This window comes from Xyrauchen texanus, chromosome 5, assembly GCF_025860055.1.
Source record: "Xyrauchen texanus isolate HMW12.3.18 chromosome 5, RBS_HiC_50CHRs, whole genome shotgun sequence".
Classification (NCBI taxonomy): domain Eukaryota; kingdom Metazoa; phylum Chordata; class Actinopteri; order Cypriniformes; family Catostomidae; genus Xyrauchen; species Xyrauchen texanus.
In genome coordinates this window covers 53,343,065-53,358,215 of record NC_068280.1, presented here as the reverse complement: position 1 = coordinate 53,358,215, position 15,151 = coordinate 53,343,065, and the positions used below count along the sequence as shown (strand labels likewise).

The 15,151-nt window shown below is 35.6% G+C and overlaps 1 protein-coding gene across 1 annotated transcript; it reads left to right on the top strand.

Annotated features, from left to right (window-relative positions):
• The first annotated feature begins 2,900 nt into the window (after nucleotides 1–2,900).
• Nucleotides 2,901–14,558, top strand: grk1a (G protein-coupled receptor kinase 1 a). Its single transcript, XM_052126451.1, has 7 exons — nucleotides 2,901–3,816; nucleotides 6,591–6,718; nucleotides 8,391–8,548; nucleotides 8,777–8,860; nucleotides 9,111–9,235; nucleotides 9,481–9,682; nucleotides 13,166–14,558. The coding sequence occupies exons 1-7, from the start codon at nucleotides 3,115–3,117 to the stop codon at nucleotides 13,456–13,458; spliced, it is 1,692 nt and encodes a 563-aa protein (XP_051982411.1). The 5' UTR covers nucleotides 2,901–3,114; the 3' UTR covers nucleotides 13,459–14,558.
• Nucleotides 14,559–15,151: the final 593 nt, after the last annotated feature.

The following is a 15,151-nucleotide window of genomic DNA, read 5'->3' as shown; positions in this document are numbered from 1 at the left end:
GATTTTAGTAATAGACCTTCCTATCCTCTGTGTGAAAAGAAAATAATGACTAAGGTCACTTATTTGACTATTGCTCCAAAATTGTCATTTTGACCCCCTCTATACAAAATAATGGATTACAAGTCATGGCTTTTAATATTTTGGCTTTTATTGTCATTTTTGTTGATCTTTCTACAGGAAAAGTATTAACAACAACAAAAAATCTAAATCAAATTTGGTTGCTTTAATGTGGAATAAACCTACAAGCCATATATTTAATTTTTCAGTAAATATTGTGTCTCTTTATTGCTTTCTGTTTGAGCATCCCAACCAGCCTGACACAGCCAGATTATTTTAATCAATGGTCAATCCAGATTAGATCGCCTTAGTTGTAAAATCGAGTTGTTTCCTGTCATTACAAGCAGACATTCAACCCTGTGTTCCATTTCACATACTGTCGGAATATGTTCTGCGTTTGATGAAGATCATACTTGAACACTAATGAAGTACTGCCAATGGGAGTCTATGGCAGCCCTATAAACCGTACATAGGAAAACGATCTAATTTGGCACACTGATAGGGTTAGACATGAGTGTCTACCTGACAAAATTAGGGGTCTCCAGATGAAACCCTATACCGCCACCACCAGTTCAAATATCACTTTTTGTCATTGCACTTATAACTACAATTTCTACCATATTGGATTTTGATGTTAGTCGTTTTCGCTGCTGCTACTACAGATTTTGTCCAATGGTCACCAAAATGGCTCACATGATCTTTAGACCAAGCCACACAGAAACGACTGAAAAGAATTGAGACTTTTGCCACAGTTTGGAAGTAATGCCATTTTATATTAATGGGGGGTCCAGCTCAAGTGCTCCAATAATTGTAAAGTTGGTTGCTTGACCATTTTTTTAGTCCCCCCACCCCCCTCTATGTATTGATATTGCAAAAGCACAAGTTTTTTGTTTTTACTTGGTTTAACCACGGCGGCCATCTTTGTGTCATGGTACACAACAAATGTTGGCTATATAGCTGTTTACAGAAACCTCAATATCTCTGCTCAGGATGGTCCTAGCTCCTTGGAACAAAAACTGATCTATAGAGCGCATTACAAGTTACATTTACTTGACCAAACTCACCAGCCTGTAACTTTCTAGTAATCCTGAAGACATTAATTATCTTGTTCAGATGTGTTTGATTAGGATTGTCGCTAAACTGCAGGAGAGTGGACCTATTAGCCCTAGCTCTGTAACCAGTGGAATCTCAATCTCAAAATGTTTACAGCAGAATACGACTATAGAGGACTTATTTCTGTGAATGTTTCAGGTTCCTATCTGGTCCTCCACCGGAGATATTCAACCCTAGTTTTGTAATACCAATACATAGAGGTAATATCCAAACAAACAAAATGGTCAAGCAACCAACTTTACAATTATTGGGATGTTACAATTATTAGACTATTGAGATGGACTGACCCAGGGATGAAAGCGAGTCTGTGAGAGAAAGACTTAGTCTCTTCAATGGGTTGTAATTCTCAGTAGATAATAAGCTTTAGAAAGAACAAATGTGAAAATGAGATGTGATCAAGGAGTTTAAAACAGCTTTGTAGTACAACTCATTGAAGAGACCGTAAGCGTATCCTTCACAGCCATGTTTTTATCCCCATCAAAAATGAAACATTGTACTACTGTGGTGGAACTTCCGAATTGTGGCAAAATTCTGTTCAGTCGTTTGTGTGCAGCACGGTCAAGAGATCATGTAAGATATTTTGGCCAAAAATCAAATATGGCGCTTCTCCGAATAAGGTCTTTAGTGAATTGAACGATGTCAGTCTAATTTAGGATGTGAGACTGTATCTCCACAATTCTTCGGTCTATCAAAAAATAAAACTTGGTACACTTTGAGGACCATGATCTGAGGCTACCTTCCCAGATTGGTGACAGAATCACCTACAGGTCAATCTTTGGTGTCTTTGGATTCCTTGGGTCATATGAAATCGAACTATTCCAATTTTGCCACGATCTGCCATAGTGTCTATTCACCAATTGTAATTTTATTATCTCAACGACACTTTGGTATATTGGAACAAAATTTGGTAGACATCGTTGGCACCATGCCCTGAGGCTACCTGAGGAATTTTGAGATAATACCACCTTGTGGTCAAAGAAAATATAACATTATATATAAATGCTTTTATTACTTATAAATAATTGGGCCTAAAGTTGTTCTTTTGAGTCCAATGATACCATATTTATATATTTCTCTGCTGCACCTCATACACATTTTGTCCAATCTTAACCAAAGTTGGCTTTAAATGATGTTCACACAAAACAAAAATATCAAAAAAGGGGGTTGTCCTGGGGGGGGGGGGGCGTCCTTTTCGACATAATGGCACAATTATATCAACTGTGCCAACACCAGATGTGACTGTAACTTTGCAATGCTTTGTTGAATCGAAACAAAATTTGGCAACACCATGGCCTAAAAGTAGCAGAGCAGTTTCGAGACAGTTTGTTTTTTTGTTGCTCCCCTACAAATGATTGAACGTTAATCTCTTACAGCCTCGTTTTAATTAAACATGGCATTTACCCTGACAATGGTCCACAGAGGCCTGTTTAGCTTCCTAGACGAGACTGTTTGCTGAAATGCTGATGTATTAAACATTTCCCCTATTCTGAAACACAACAACTTGAATTCTGGAGTCTCAATGCGGTATGAAAGTCTATTTATGTAGAATGAATATGCACTTGTTTCCTGTAGTTTCAAGCTATGTGTGAAGGTTTTCTCTCCTACTGAGGTGTTCGAGGGTTAACCTGGGGAAGGTATTATGGAGTTAGGGGGATAAAGCCTTTTCAAAGATGTTGAGTCAGTTAGATCTGTATGTATTTGTCTGTGTGTGTCTGTGTGTGTGTGTTACAAGGCTTAGTATTCAGTTTGACATCAGCCACAAGACGTTGTGTTGGATTCAATGGTCACTCTCTCTGCATCTGTCCAACACATCCCAGGACCCCGAAGCCTCTCATGAACACTAATTGGACACATTGGGCTTCAATGCTTCAGCTCTGAACCCTTCAGGCTTTTCTTACTTTGTGAATCCACGTTCACCTTCTTCAGCTCGCTTGTTTTGCCACCATGGATATCGGCGGCCTGACCACTGTGGTGGCCAACTCTGCGTACATCTCGGCCCGTGGCAGTTTTGATGGCTCGGCCAACCCGGCGGCCAACCGAGACAAGAAGTACCACACCAAACTCAAGCTGCCTCACATCACAGTGTGTGAAGACTTGAGAGAAACTCTGGATCTTCAGTATAAGAGCATCTGTGTGGAGCAGCCCATCGGCAAACGCCTGTTTCAAGAGTACCTGGAGTCCACCAAGGAGTACAAGGGCCCCTGTCGCCTCTGGAAGGACATCGAGGAGTACGACACTGCCGAGGATAAAGACCGCACTCATAAAGCTGCTAAAATCCTCCAGCGCTATATGGAACCTTCGGCGAAGCTCTTCTGCCCGTTTTTACCTGAGAACGACATCACAAAAGTGAAGGAACGGCACCAGGAGGCGGCGGATGACCTGTTTGTTGCGATCCAGGCCAGTGTGTTTGACTTCCTCAAAGAAGTTCCCTTCACCTTCTATCTAGAGAGCATGTATTTCAAACGCTTCCTGCAGTGGAAATGGCTGGAGATGCAGCCGGTAACGGAGGACTGGTTCCTGGACTTCCGTGTTCTGGGGAAAGGTGGCTTCGGAGAGGTATCCGCCTGTCAGATGAAGGCCACGGGAAAACTGTACGCCTGCAAGAAGCTCAACAAGAAGAGACTGAAGAAGAGGAAAGGAAATGAGGTAGGAAAGGAAACATCCTGCCATGTGTGACCGTGACAATACTAATGATATAATGAACAGGATATTGAATATAGTCGCATTATTCGATAGAGTTGTGTAAAGTTGTTATATTGGTACAGTGTGTGTGGATGGAATACTTTATTTATTTAAATCTCCTAAAATACAGAATTGTATTTTCCCTTTAAACATATTTTTAAATGATTATTTAAAGTAATTATTTTATAGTAATAATGATATTTTTTAATTATGACATCACATTCAAGTAAGGGACCTTATTGATGTTTTATTGACCACATAGATTCTGTAACAGTGTGATTATTTCATTATTTTGTAACTTCTATTGGCCTCACAAGCTCAATATCTACTCTCTAATGGAGGAAAATGTTTTTGGTCCTCTTTATATTTGGTGTCTCTTACTAAATTCACATTTGTTGCATCTGAGGATGAGGTATGGGTAGGTTTAGAGTGAGGTTAACAGTGGAAATACATACAGTATGTAAATAAATGCATGTATTTGATATTTTCTGGTAAGTACAATGCAACAAACATGTATGTACATAATAAGCACATTGTATGAAATGCTTAAGTATGTAGTAGTTAATGACACCTGATATAAAGTCAGTCCAAGTTGTGTTGTTTTCTGTTATATATATAATATTAACTGTGAATTATTTGTAGGGCTGCAATGATTAACCATATCTCAGATCTTCAAATACATTTCTGAATGTAACAGGGTTACTAAATGTCATGGGTTATTAATTTTTTCCCGTTATATTTTGTAATTTATCACATGACACAAAACTGGGGGGTACTGCCATAACTTACATTTACATGTATGCATTTGGCAGACGCTTTTATTCAAAGGGCCTTACAGAGCACTTATTACAGGGACAATCCCCCCGGAGCAACCTGGAGTTAAGTGTCTTACTCAAGGACACAATGGTGGTGACTGTGGGGATCAAACCAGCAACCTTCTGATTACCAGTTATGTGCTTTAGCCCACTACACCACCACCACTCCATGTTACTTCAGACTTCCTGTGATGGGATCAGCCATTGAAACCCCCATAAACAGTATATTGACCTTTAATATGAACATTGGGGGGGGGGGCTCGTCACTCTATGGTGGTTATAGCTCTTGTACTTTTGGCCTGATGAGGAAAAAATTATTTCATGAAAGTTCAGCTGTAACATTTAGAAATTAACTGAGTTAAAAAAAAAACACACAACAACCAGAAAATGATTGCAATAGAATTATTGCCATGTGCACTGTCAATACACCATCCAAGGCATGTTTCACAAGCTGTCTTGGAAAATGGCGTTATTACTGATATTGTATAAATATGCATTGATAGGATGATGCTTAAACAGGACGTCTATCCCCACTGATATCCAGGTCTTATGTAATTAAGCAGCTTTAGTAATCTGTGCAGACGTGACATTGAAGATGAAGGTGAAGGCTTTATTGCCTCTGGCTGTCGCTTCACTCTACAGATTTAAAACATCACCGCGTGATCAATGATTTAAGATGCTCTAGACAATGAAGACACCCAATAATCATACAAGACTCGGAGCGCAACAGAACAAGAACTTTGAACAATATTTATTATATCTGCTTCCCTGGAAGTGTTTGCAGATATTACTAGCGTAAAAGTGGTGAACAGCACTGTGAACTAGCGGACAGCAGCGCGCGGTATTAGAAGCTTTAGTGCAGCAGTGGCAGGTCAGCGCATTATGAACAGCAACTCCAACACATTTAAAGACGGATCAGATTTGTTGGGGAAATCCTGGACACCATGAACGCTGCACGTATGAACGGGACAGTACAAGGTGTTCTCAAATGTTTCACACTTAAGACTGTCCATCGTGTGGACGCTACTGGACATGACAGATGATTAATAGCACTCATTAGGATTCATTAAATGACTCAATTCATGTTTATTATGACCTCTAACGTCAAATGAATAGAAAATATTTCAAATTCTGCTCTTTCTAGGTCACTAACATTCTCAAATCATGCTGGGAAAATACTGTATGAATCATCTGATTCTGTCGAGCACGTTGTGAGCATAAACTGCAAAAAAAGATGGCCGACGCCCCTTCGCTCTTTTCCGTTGGTGAGAACTGAAGCCGCCAGTGTCCCGATATGGCGCTGACATCTTGGGACTTGAGTCTGCGCAGTTGCGATTTCGGGACCAGACCTGCGCAGTAGTGAGCAGGAAGTAAAGCCGCGAAATCAAGGCCCCGCCCTCACTCTCGCGGAATCAATCGCAAAAAATGATTGAAATAATTAATTATAGAAATTTTGATATTATATTTAAAGCTCCAATCTCCTCAGTCCTCCAAAGATCAAGTTGGTGCTTCAGTGACTACTTCACTCAGAGAACCTGTCAATCACAGCTGTCAATCATGATGTCACAGCAGCGTTTTTATAGCATCAAATAACTAAAAACAAACTTATTTTGAAAGCAAACACTTGAAATGACATCAGCGTGATAGAAACGACAGTAAATGACAGAAACTATCTTTGGAAAAAAGATATGTGAAGTGTAATTTAATTGTTTAGTTGGTCTCACGTCCCGTTGAATAACATGGGGAGGCGGGGCTTATGACCTATACTAGGACCAGCCACCGGGGGGCGATCGAGACGTTTTGGCTTCACTTTTGAGGGCTTGTGCGGCACACTTGCTCTTGAGGCTTTGACAGTCTTTATAGTCCATATAGATTCAAATACAGAAGAGCAAATATGCTAGTAGTGTTGTGGTGTTTTCACAGGGTGCTATGGTGGAGAAACGGATTCTGGCTCGAGTTCACAGTAGATTTATCGTGTCATTGGCTTACGCCTTCCAGACCAAGACTGACCTCTGCCTGGTGATGACCATCATGAATGGAGGAGACTTGAGGTGAACACAAACACACACACTCCAGGCGATGTTTAGGCATCTGTTGCATTTGCTGGTCTTCTTATAATTCTGTTTTAACTGCTGGGAGTCTATGGCAGCACATACAATCATATAATGGAGGAAATTTGATTTGGGAGAGTATGAACAGCAATCTAATCCATTTTTGGGTCCACCTCTGAAACCTTCCAGCACCACCAACAGCTTCAATTTCCACTTATATTTCTGTGTATTTATTAAGGGCCATTCGCCCAAGGTGCGAAGCCCCTGTTATAGCTGTTAGTGTTCTTCTTGTTATTATGAAATGAAATTTGGCACACTGATAAAGGACACTCTTAAATGTAACTGACCCAAATTTGAGGTCTCTAACTCATATCCTCTAGCAGCACCAACAGTTTAAAGTTTCACTTACGTTTCAGCCTACAACTTTTGAACCAGAAACAAAATTCTTCTTTTGATTAAAGTTAATATCGATTCGCTCTAAATTTTGCACATAATATCTAGAGACACTCATGACAAAAAGGTAATTCGATTTAATATGATGGATCAAACCATTCTCATATAACACCTCAACGAATTCGATTTCGTACAAGCCAAAATGGACGTGAAGCTGTATCTTCGCAAAGCTGTCGCGTATTGACACGAATCTTGGTTTAAGTCATCACTAGCATAACCTGAGGGTACCTGCTGCATTTGGGAACAGTGCCACCTACAGTTCAGTAGATATGAAAAATAACTATTTTTGCTTAGACGTTTTGAATAGATTTACCAAAAATCATGAGACTGGTCTCTTTAGGTTCCTTGGGGCATACCAAGTTGAATGATTGTTATAAAGTTACATAGTCTGTAAATGTTATAACAAAATGAGTAAAACTTTGTATTAATTTGGCCTATCATCCTGTGCCTGCTCTCTTTAGATGCCAATCCTCTTCGCCATTTTTAATTCAATTAAAACCTTCTTTTTCTAATTCCTCCTCATCTGATTTGCATGAAATGTGTTGTGTGTCATCTAAGGACACTCATGACTAAAATATCTAAAAAGCTTTTTGATAGACCCAACGGTTGTTGAATGGCACACCAACGAAGTACCAAATGCCAAGTCACCAAAAAGCATCCAAAGCTGAGTCATGGCAACGCTTTGCTGTATTTACTGAAGACCGATCCTCAAACAAGTTATCAAATGGATTTTTGATTTCAGAAAACAAATCCAAAATTACTAGATGAAATTGACGACAAAGACGCCAAACAGGAAGTTAGGTTGTATCTTTACAATGCGTTGGTGTTAAGGAACCTCAAGACGTTTGGGGACTGTGACCTATTGGATATGAGTGAATTAAAAAGAACAAAGTTTATAACTTTCACATCAATTTATTGTATGATCTGTTAGATTCTCTTGTGTATGTGGAGCACAATGACACCAGTTTGTCCAAGAATGGCTTCCACCAAATTTGGGACATTTAGGCCAAATTGTGATATTCAAAACCGTTTGTGAGTCTGTCTCTTGGCAGTGAGACCTTGGCTCCATGCCCTGACGGTTCCAGGGTAGTGTTGTGACAGTGCCACCTACCTGTAAATAGTAGTAAATTGGGGTTAAATCTGTTACCATTGCATCAATCTTAGTATGATAGTGTCTGTAATTGCTAATGATGATCAAATGTCTTGCTCTCCCTCACAGGTATCACATCTATAATGTGGACGAGAATAACCCCGGCTTCTCCGAGTCACGGGCATGTTATTACGCTGCTCAGATCATCCAAGGTCTTGAGCATCTACACCAGAAGAGAATCATTTACAGAGATCTCAAACCAGAGAACGTTCTTCTAGATAATGAAGGTGAACATGTTAACAACTCTAAATGAATAACACGTGCTCCGCTGGTCATCAAGATTGGAATTGGTGTGAAGTGTCTCTACAAACAAGTGTTTCATAGTCAATTGTTCTTTGGAATAACATGCACTGATGAATCAGTCACAATAAGACAAGGCACATGTATGATATTGAGAAAGCAAATAGTCATCCTCGAAATCTGTGATATGTCTTTGACGTGATTTTTGTTCTCAGGTAACGTGCGAATCTCTGATCTGGGTTTGGCTGTTGAACTGGCTGATGATCAGTTTAAAATCAAAGGATACGCCGGAACTCCAGGTGAAACCTTCAGCGTCATTATGTTCCAGCACATGTTCTCCCTGAATGACAAAAGTCACACATCTTCATTTTTTCCAGTACATAACATTATGACCCCATGTCTATTGTTAGTGCTGTAAATATAATTTATGGTTTGATGAAAGACCCAAAACGTTACCATTGCTTCGCCCTTGTCATCAGATTCAAAATGAACCACACTAACTCACACAATATCATTGCATTGGTAAATATGTGTCACGTCTGCTTTCAGGGTTTATGGCCCCAGAGCTGCTGAAAGGTGATGAATATGATTATTCTGTTGATTATTTCACTCTGGGAGTGACGCTGTACGAGTTCATGGCGGCTAAAGGACCCTTCAGGACCCGAGGAGAAAAGGTACAATTATACATTCAAATGTATCAGTTTGTCATGTATTGGTCACAGAGATGGACGTGTGGCGGGGGAAATATAATACATTAAAACAGTAGTGATGTGGTGTAAAGGCGTTGATGGGGAAATAATCTTGTGAATTAATAATAAACATAAACATGCAAATGTAGAGAAAGTACAAGTAGCATTTAAATACATTTTAATATGCAAAACAAAATGTAATTTAATCAGATTTGTAATCATCTACTCAGTTGGAGAATAAAGAGGTGAAGAAACGAATCCTAAATGACCCTGTGACCTATCCAGAGACGTTCAGTGAGAACGCCCGGTCCATCTGTGAGGGTTTGCTGGCTAAAGAGGTGGATAAGAGACTGGGCTTCAAGAACGACTCCTGTGACGAGCTGCGAGCGCATCAGTTCTTCAGCGAGATCAACTGGAGGAAACTGGACGCAGGTGTGACGCTGACTTAGTAAAAACACAACACTTCCTCTGTTAGCAGTATGTTGAGTTGACCAGCTCCTCGTGCATTGCAATTTTACATAACATGCATTTACATTTAGATATTGCTTTAGTTTGCTAGCTATAGCTATTTAGCTTAGCTTAGTTCTTTTGAGCTTATCTGAACATAGTTTATTTTCAGTTAGCTCAACTTAGTGAGGTGTGTTGTAGGATAGAGAGTAGGTTAGCTTCCTTTAATTGAGTGTAGTGTAGTTTTTGTTTAACTTATCTTAGTTTATTTTCAGTTAGCTAAGCTTAGTTAGCGTCTGTAGTAAAGAGAAGATTAGTTTCCTTTAGTCGAGTGTAGTCTAGTTTCTCTTATCTTAATTCAGTTTAATTTAAATTAGTTTAGTTTAATTTAGCTTATCTTATCTTATTTTAATATAATTGAGCTAAGCTTAGTTACTTTAGCTTATCTTAACTTATTTTAATATAATTGAGCTAAGCTTAGTTACTTTAGCTTATCTTAACTTATTTTAATATAATTGAGCTAAGCTTAGTTAGTTTAGCTTATCTTAACTTATTTTAATATAATTGAGTTAAGCTTAGTTACTTTAGCTTATCTTAACTTAGTTTAATATAATTGAGTTAAGCTTAGTTACTTTAGCTTATCTTAACTTATTTTAATATAATTGAGCTAAGCTTAGTTAGTTTAGCTTATCTTAACTTATTTTAATATAATTGAGTTAAGCTTAGTTACTTTAGCTTATCTTAACTTAGTTTAATATAATTGAGCTAAGCTTAGTTAGTTTAGCTTATCTTAACTTATTTTAATATAATTGAGTTAAGCTTAGTTACTTTAGCTTATCTTAACTTAGTTTAATATAATTGAGTTAAGCTTAGTTAGTTTAGCTTATCTTAACTTAGTTTAATATAATTGAGCTAAGCTTAGTTACTTTAGCTTATCTTAACTTAGTTTAATATAATTGAGCTAAGCTTAGTTACTTTAGCTTATCTTAACTTAGTTTAATATAATTGAGCTAAGCTTAGTTAGTTTAGCTTATCTTAACTTATTTTAATATAATTGAGTTAAGCTTAGTTACTTTAGCTTATCTTAACTTATTTTAATATAATTGAGTTAAGCTTAGTTACTTTAGCTTATCTTAACTTATTTTAATATAATTGAGCTAAGCTTAGTTAGTTTAGCTTATCTTAACTTATTTTAATATAATTGAGTTAAGCTTAGTTACTTTAGCTTATCTTAACTTAGTTTAATATAATTGAGTTAAGCTTAGTTAGTTTAGCTTATCTTAACTTAGTTTAATATAATTGAGCTAAGCTTAGTTACTTTAGCTTATCTTAACTTAGTTTAATATAATTGAGCTAAGCTTAGTTAGTTTAGCTTATCTTAACTTATTTTAATATAATTGAGTTAAGCTTAGTTACTTTAGCTTATCTTAACTTAGTTTAATATAATTGAGTTAAGCTTAGTTACTTTAGCTTATCTTAACTTATTTTAATATAATTGAGCTAAGCTTAGTTAGTTTAGCTTATCTTAACTTATTTTAATATAATTGAGTTAAGCTTAGTTACTTTAGCTTATCTTAACTTAGTTTAATATAATTGAGTTAAGCTTAGTTAGTTTAGCTTATCTTAACTTAGTTTAATATAATTGAGCTAAGCTTAGTTACTTTAGCTTATCTTAACTTAGTTTAATATAATTGAGCTAAGCTTAGTTACTTTAGCTTATCTTAACTTAGTTTAATATAATTGAGTTAAGCTTAGTTAGTTTAGCTTATCTTAACTTATTTTAATATAATTGAGTTAAGCTTAGTTAGTTTAGCTTATCTTAACTTATTTTAATATAATTGAGTTAAGCTTAGTTAGTTTAGCTTATCTTAACTTAGTTTAATATAATTGAGCTAAGCTTAGTTAGTTTAGCTTATCTTAACTTATTTTAATATAATTGAGTTAAGCTTAGTTACTTTAGCTTATCTTAACTTATTTTAATATAATTGAGTTAAGCTTAGTTTAGCTTATCTTAACTTAGTTTAAAATAATTGAGTTAAGCTTAGTTAGTTTAGCTTATCTTAACTTAGTTTAATATAATTGAGCTAAGCTTAGTTACTTTAGCTTATCTTAACTTATTTTAATATAATTGAGTTAAGCTTAGTTAGTTTAGCTTATCTTAACTTAGTTTAATATAATTGAGCTAAGCTTAGTTAGTTTAGCTTATCTTAACTTAGTTTAATATAATTGAGCTAAGCTTAGTTACTTTAGCTTATCTTAACTTAGTTTAATATAATTGAGTTAAGCTTAGTTTAGCTTATCTTAACTTAGTTTAATATAATTGAGTTAAGCTTAGTTAGTTTAGCTTATCTTAACTTAGTTTAATATAATTGAGTTAAGCTTAGTTAGTTTAGCTTATCTTAACTTAGTTTAATATAATTGAGTTAAGCTTAGTTAGTTTAGCTTATCTTAACTTAGTTTAATATAATTGAGTTAAGCTTAGTTAGTTTAGCTTATCTTAACTTAGTTTAATATAATTGAGCTAAGCTTAGTTAGTTTAGCTTATCTTAACTTAGTTTAATATAATTGAGCTAAGCTTAGTTACTTTAGCTTATCTTAACTTAGTTTAATATAATTGAGTTAAGCTTAGTTAGTTTAGCTTATCTTAACTTATTTTAATCTAATTGAGTTAAGCTTAGTTAGTTTAGCTTATCTTAACTTAGTTTAATATAATTGAGTTAAGCTTAGTTACTTTAGCTTATCTTAACTTAGTTTAAAATAATTGAGTTAAGCTTAGTTAGTTTAGCTTATCTTAACTTATTTTAATATAATTGAGTTAAGCTTAGTTAGTTTAGCTTATCTTAACTTAGTTTAATATAATTGAGTTAAGCTTAGTTACTTTAGCTTATCTTAACTTAGTTTAATATAATTGAGTTAAGCTTAGTTAGTTTAGCTTATCTTAACTTAGTTTAATATAATTGAGTTAAGCTTAGTTAGTTTAGCTTATCTTAACTTAGTTTAATATAATTGAGTTAAGCTTAGTTAGTTTAGCTTATCTTAACTTAGTTTAATATAATTGAGCTAAGCTTAGTTACTTTAGCTTATCTTAACTTAGTTTAATATAATTGAGCTAAGCTTAGTTACTTTAGCTTATCTTAACTTAGTTTAATATAATTGAGTTAAGCTTAGTTAGTTTAGCTTATCTTAACTTAGTTTAATATAATTGAGCTAAGCTTAGTTACTTTAGCTTATCTTAACTTAGTTTAATATAATTGAGCTAAGCTTTAGCTTATCTTAACTTAGTTTAATATAATTGAGCTAAGCTTAGTTACTTTAGCTTATCTTAACTCAGCTTGGATTTGTTTGTTAATTTGTTTTAGTTTAGTGTAGTTTAGTTCCTTTAGTTTCGTCTAGTTTAGTGTAGTTTAGTTTGATGTCCATCTGATCTTTTGAGCGCGTTAACACCAGATTGTTTCTCTCGCTCTACAGGAATTCTGCCGCCTCCTTTTGTGCCGGATTCTAAGACAGTTTATGCCAAAAATCTGGATGATGTGGGGGCTTTCTCCACGGTGAAGGGGGTCGGCCTGGAGGATGATGATAAAAAGTTCTTTGATGAGTTTTCATCAGGAAATGTCTCCATTCCCTGGCAGGAGGAGATGATCGAGACGGGCATCTACGGCGAGCTGAACGTGTGGGGTCCGGGGGGCACCGTACCCAATGACCTGCGCCGCGAATCCATTCTGGAGCAGCCGCCCAAATCCTCCACATGCACCGTATCATAATCATTAACACATTAAAACAGAACTTTATTTCCTGTGTTCGTCTCTCATGATCAGTTAGGACCATAGATGAATAATGAGGTTGATTTACATTATCAGACTTCAGACTTTCTTTAAAGGTTCACTGTAAAATATTTATGAAGAAGCAGAAGGTAAAGGCAGTCTCAGTATTTGTGTTAGTGATTATTGATCTTGTTCTGAAACACTCTGTGAGTTTACAATGCACTCTTATGTATTCAAGCGTTATTAGATTAGGCTTTTAAACAGAACTGTTTTAATGAACACTGATCTATCCCTCATGAAACAGAATATCCACGAATGTTTTTCTTTTGAGATCCTTAAAGTCCAAACGTTCAAGTCAATTACGTCTAGAAGTAAATTGAATAAATATTAAACATTATTTTGAAGTTAAGCTGACATTGCTCCTGAAACTGACTTTCAGTTTATTTGTGTGTATAATCAATGACATGTGGTAAACTGAGCGTATACGTAAAGATCAAGTTCAGGATTAAACATGTAATGTTGTGATTGAATATGGACTGTCGTCGTATCGCAGCAGTATATAATGTACAGTCTACAGAAGATTAATATCTAATTGTAATAGTTTATGTATGCTTTGAAACATTTTATCCTGAACTTGACTGGTTTTGTCTTTGACTAGTCCTAGAGAATTATTTTAATTGCTTTAATTAATGCCTTTATTGATTGTTCAAAATCCCAACACTGTTTTATATGACGCTCACTGGTTAATAATGTACGAGTAATAATGTCTCGTAGATATTTGTGGGTTCATACAATCTAAAGACAGCTGACAAGTTGCTAATAGAGATTAAAGAAGTGTTGTTAACTAGTTCTGCCATTGTTGCCATACACAAAAATGCTTCTGTGCACAAATGCTTTATTAGATATCATTAGATCTACTTTTTGGTAACCCAATTCTTATTTATGTAAAAAGCTGTGAATGTCTATAGATTGCATAGATGATTCATGTACTAAACACTTTGAACTGTTTTGTCATAAATACAACTTTAGTGACTGTGTCTCTTGAGTTATCTACAGAGATTGATAACTGTTGACTGAGTCATTGAAAATAAAGAAAAAGTGTCACAATCTTCAGGCTTTTGATAACCATTTCTATGTACATATGTGCTCATAAGTAACGTTTATTTATTTATTTACAAAATAGCTTCAATAACAAAATAAAAAAGCAATTAGAAGAGGTATATTTTGGGAAGTGCTGTCATATGGCAACTCTAAATCACAACTGAAAATGGTCAAAAGTCCATTTCTACTCGAATTAAATTCATGTTTCCTTTATCAATTGAGATATTTATGCACTTGGAATTCCTACAAACCCAAACTGAATAAATTATAACATATTTGAATAGCGTAAAAGCTGTGCGCATTTCTTATGAACATGTGAAACATACATTGAAAAATACAATTCAAGTGTAATAAATATTTCCCTATTTAAATAAATAAATCCCATGTGGCAACGTTCATATTTTTAAACAACAACTGAGGTAGTGTCTAGAAGGTAACCCCCAGTTACCTAAAGTCTCGAGAGAGCAGCATTGAATGCTCACGCAAACACATACACTGTGTTTTTTTTGTGTGTTTATTTAGAGTTTTAAAGAAACACTACACCAACCCTAAATCTAACCCTGGCCTTAAACCTACCATTAAATCTAACCCT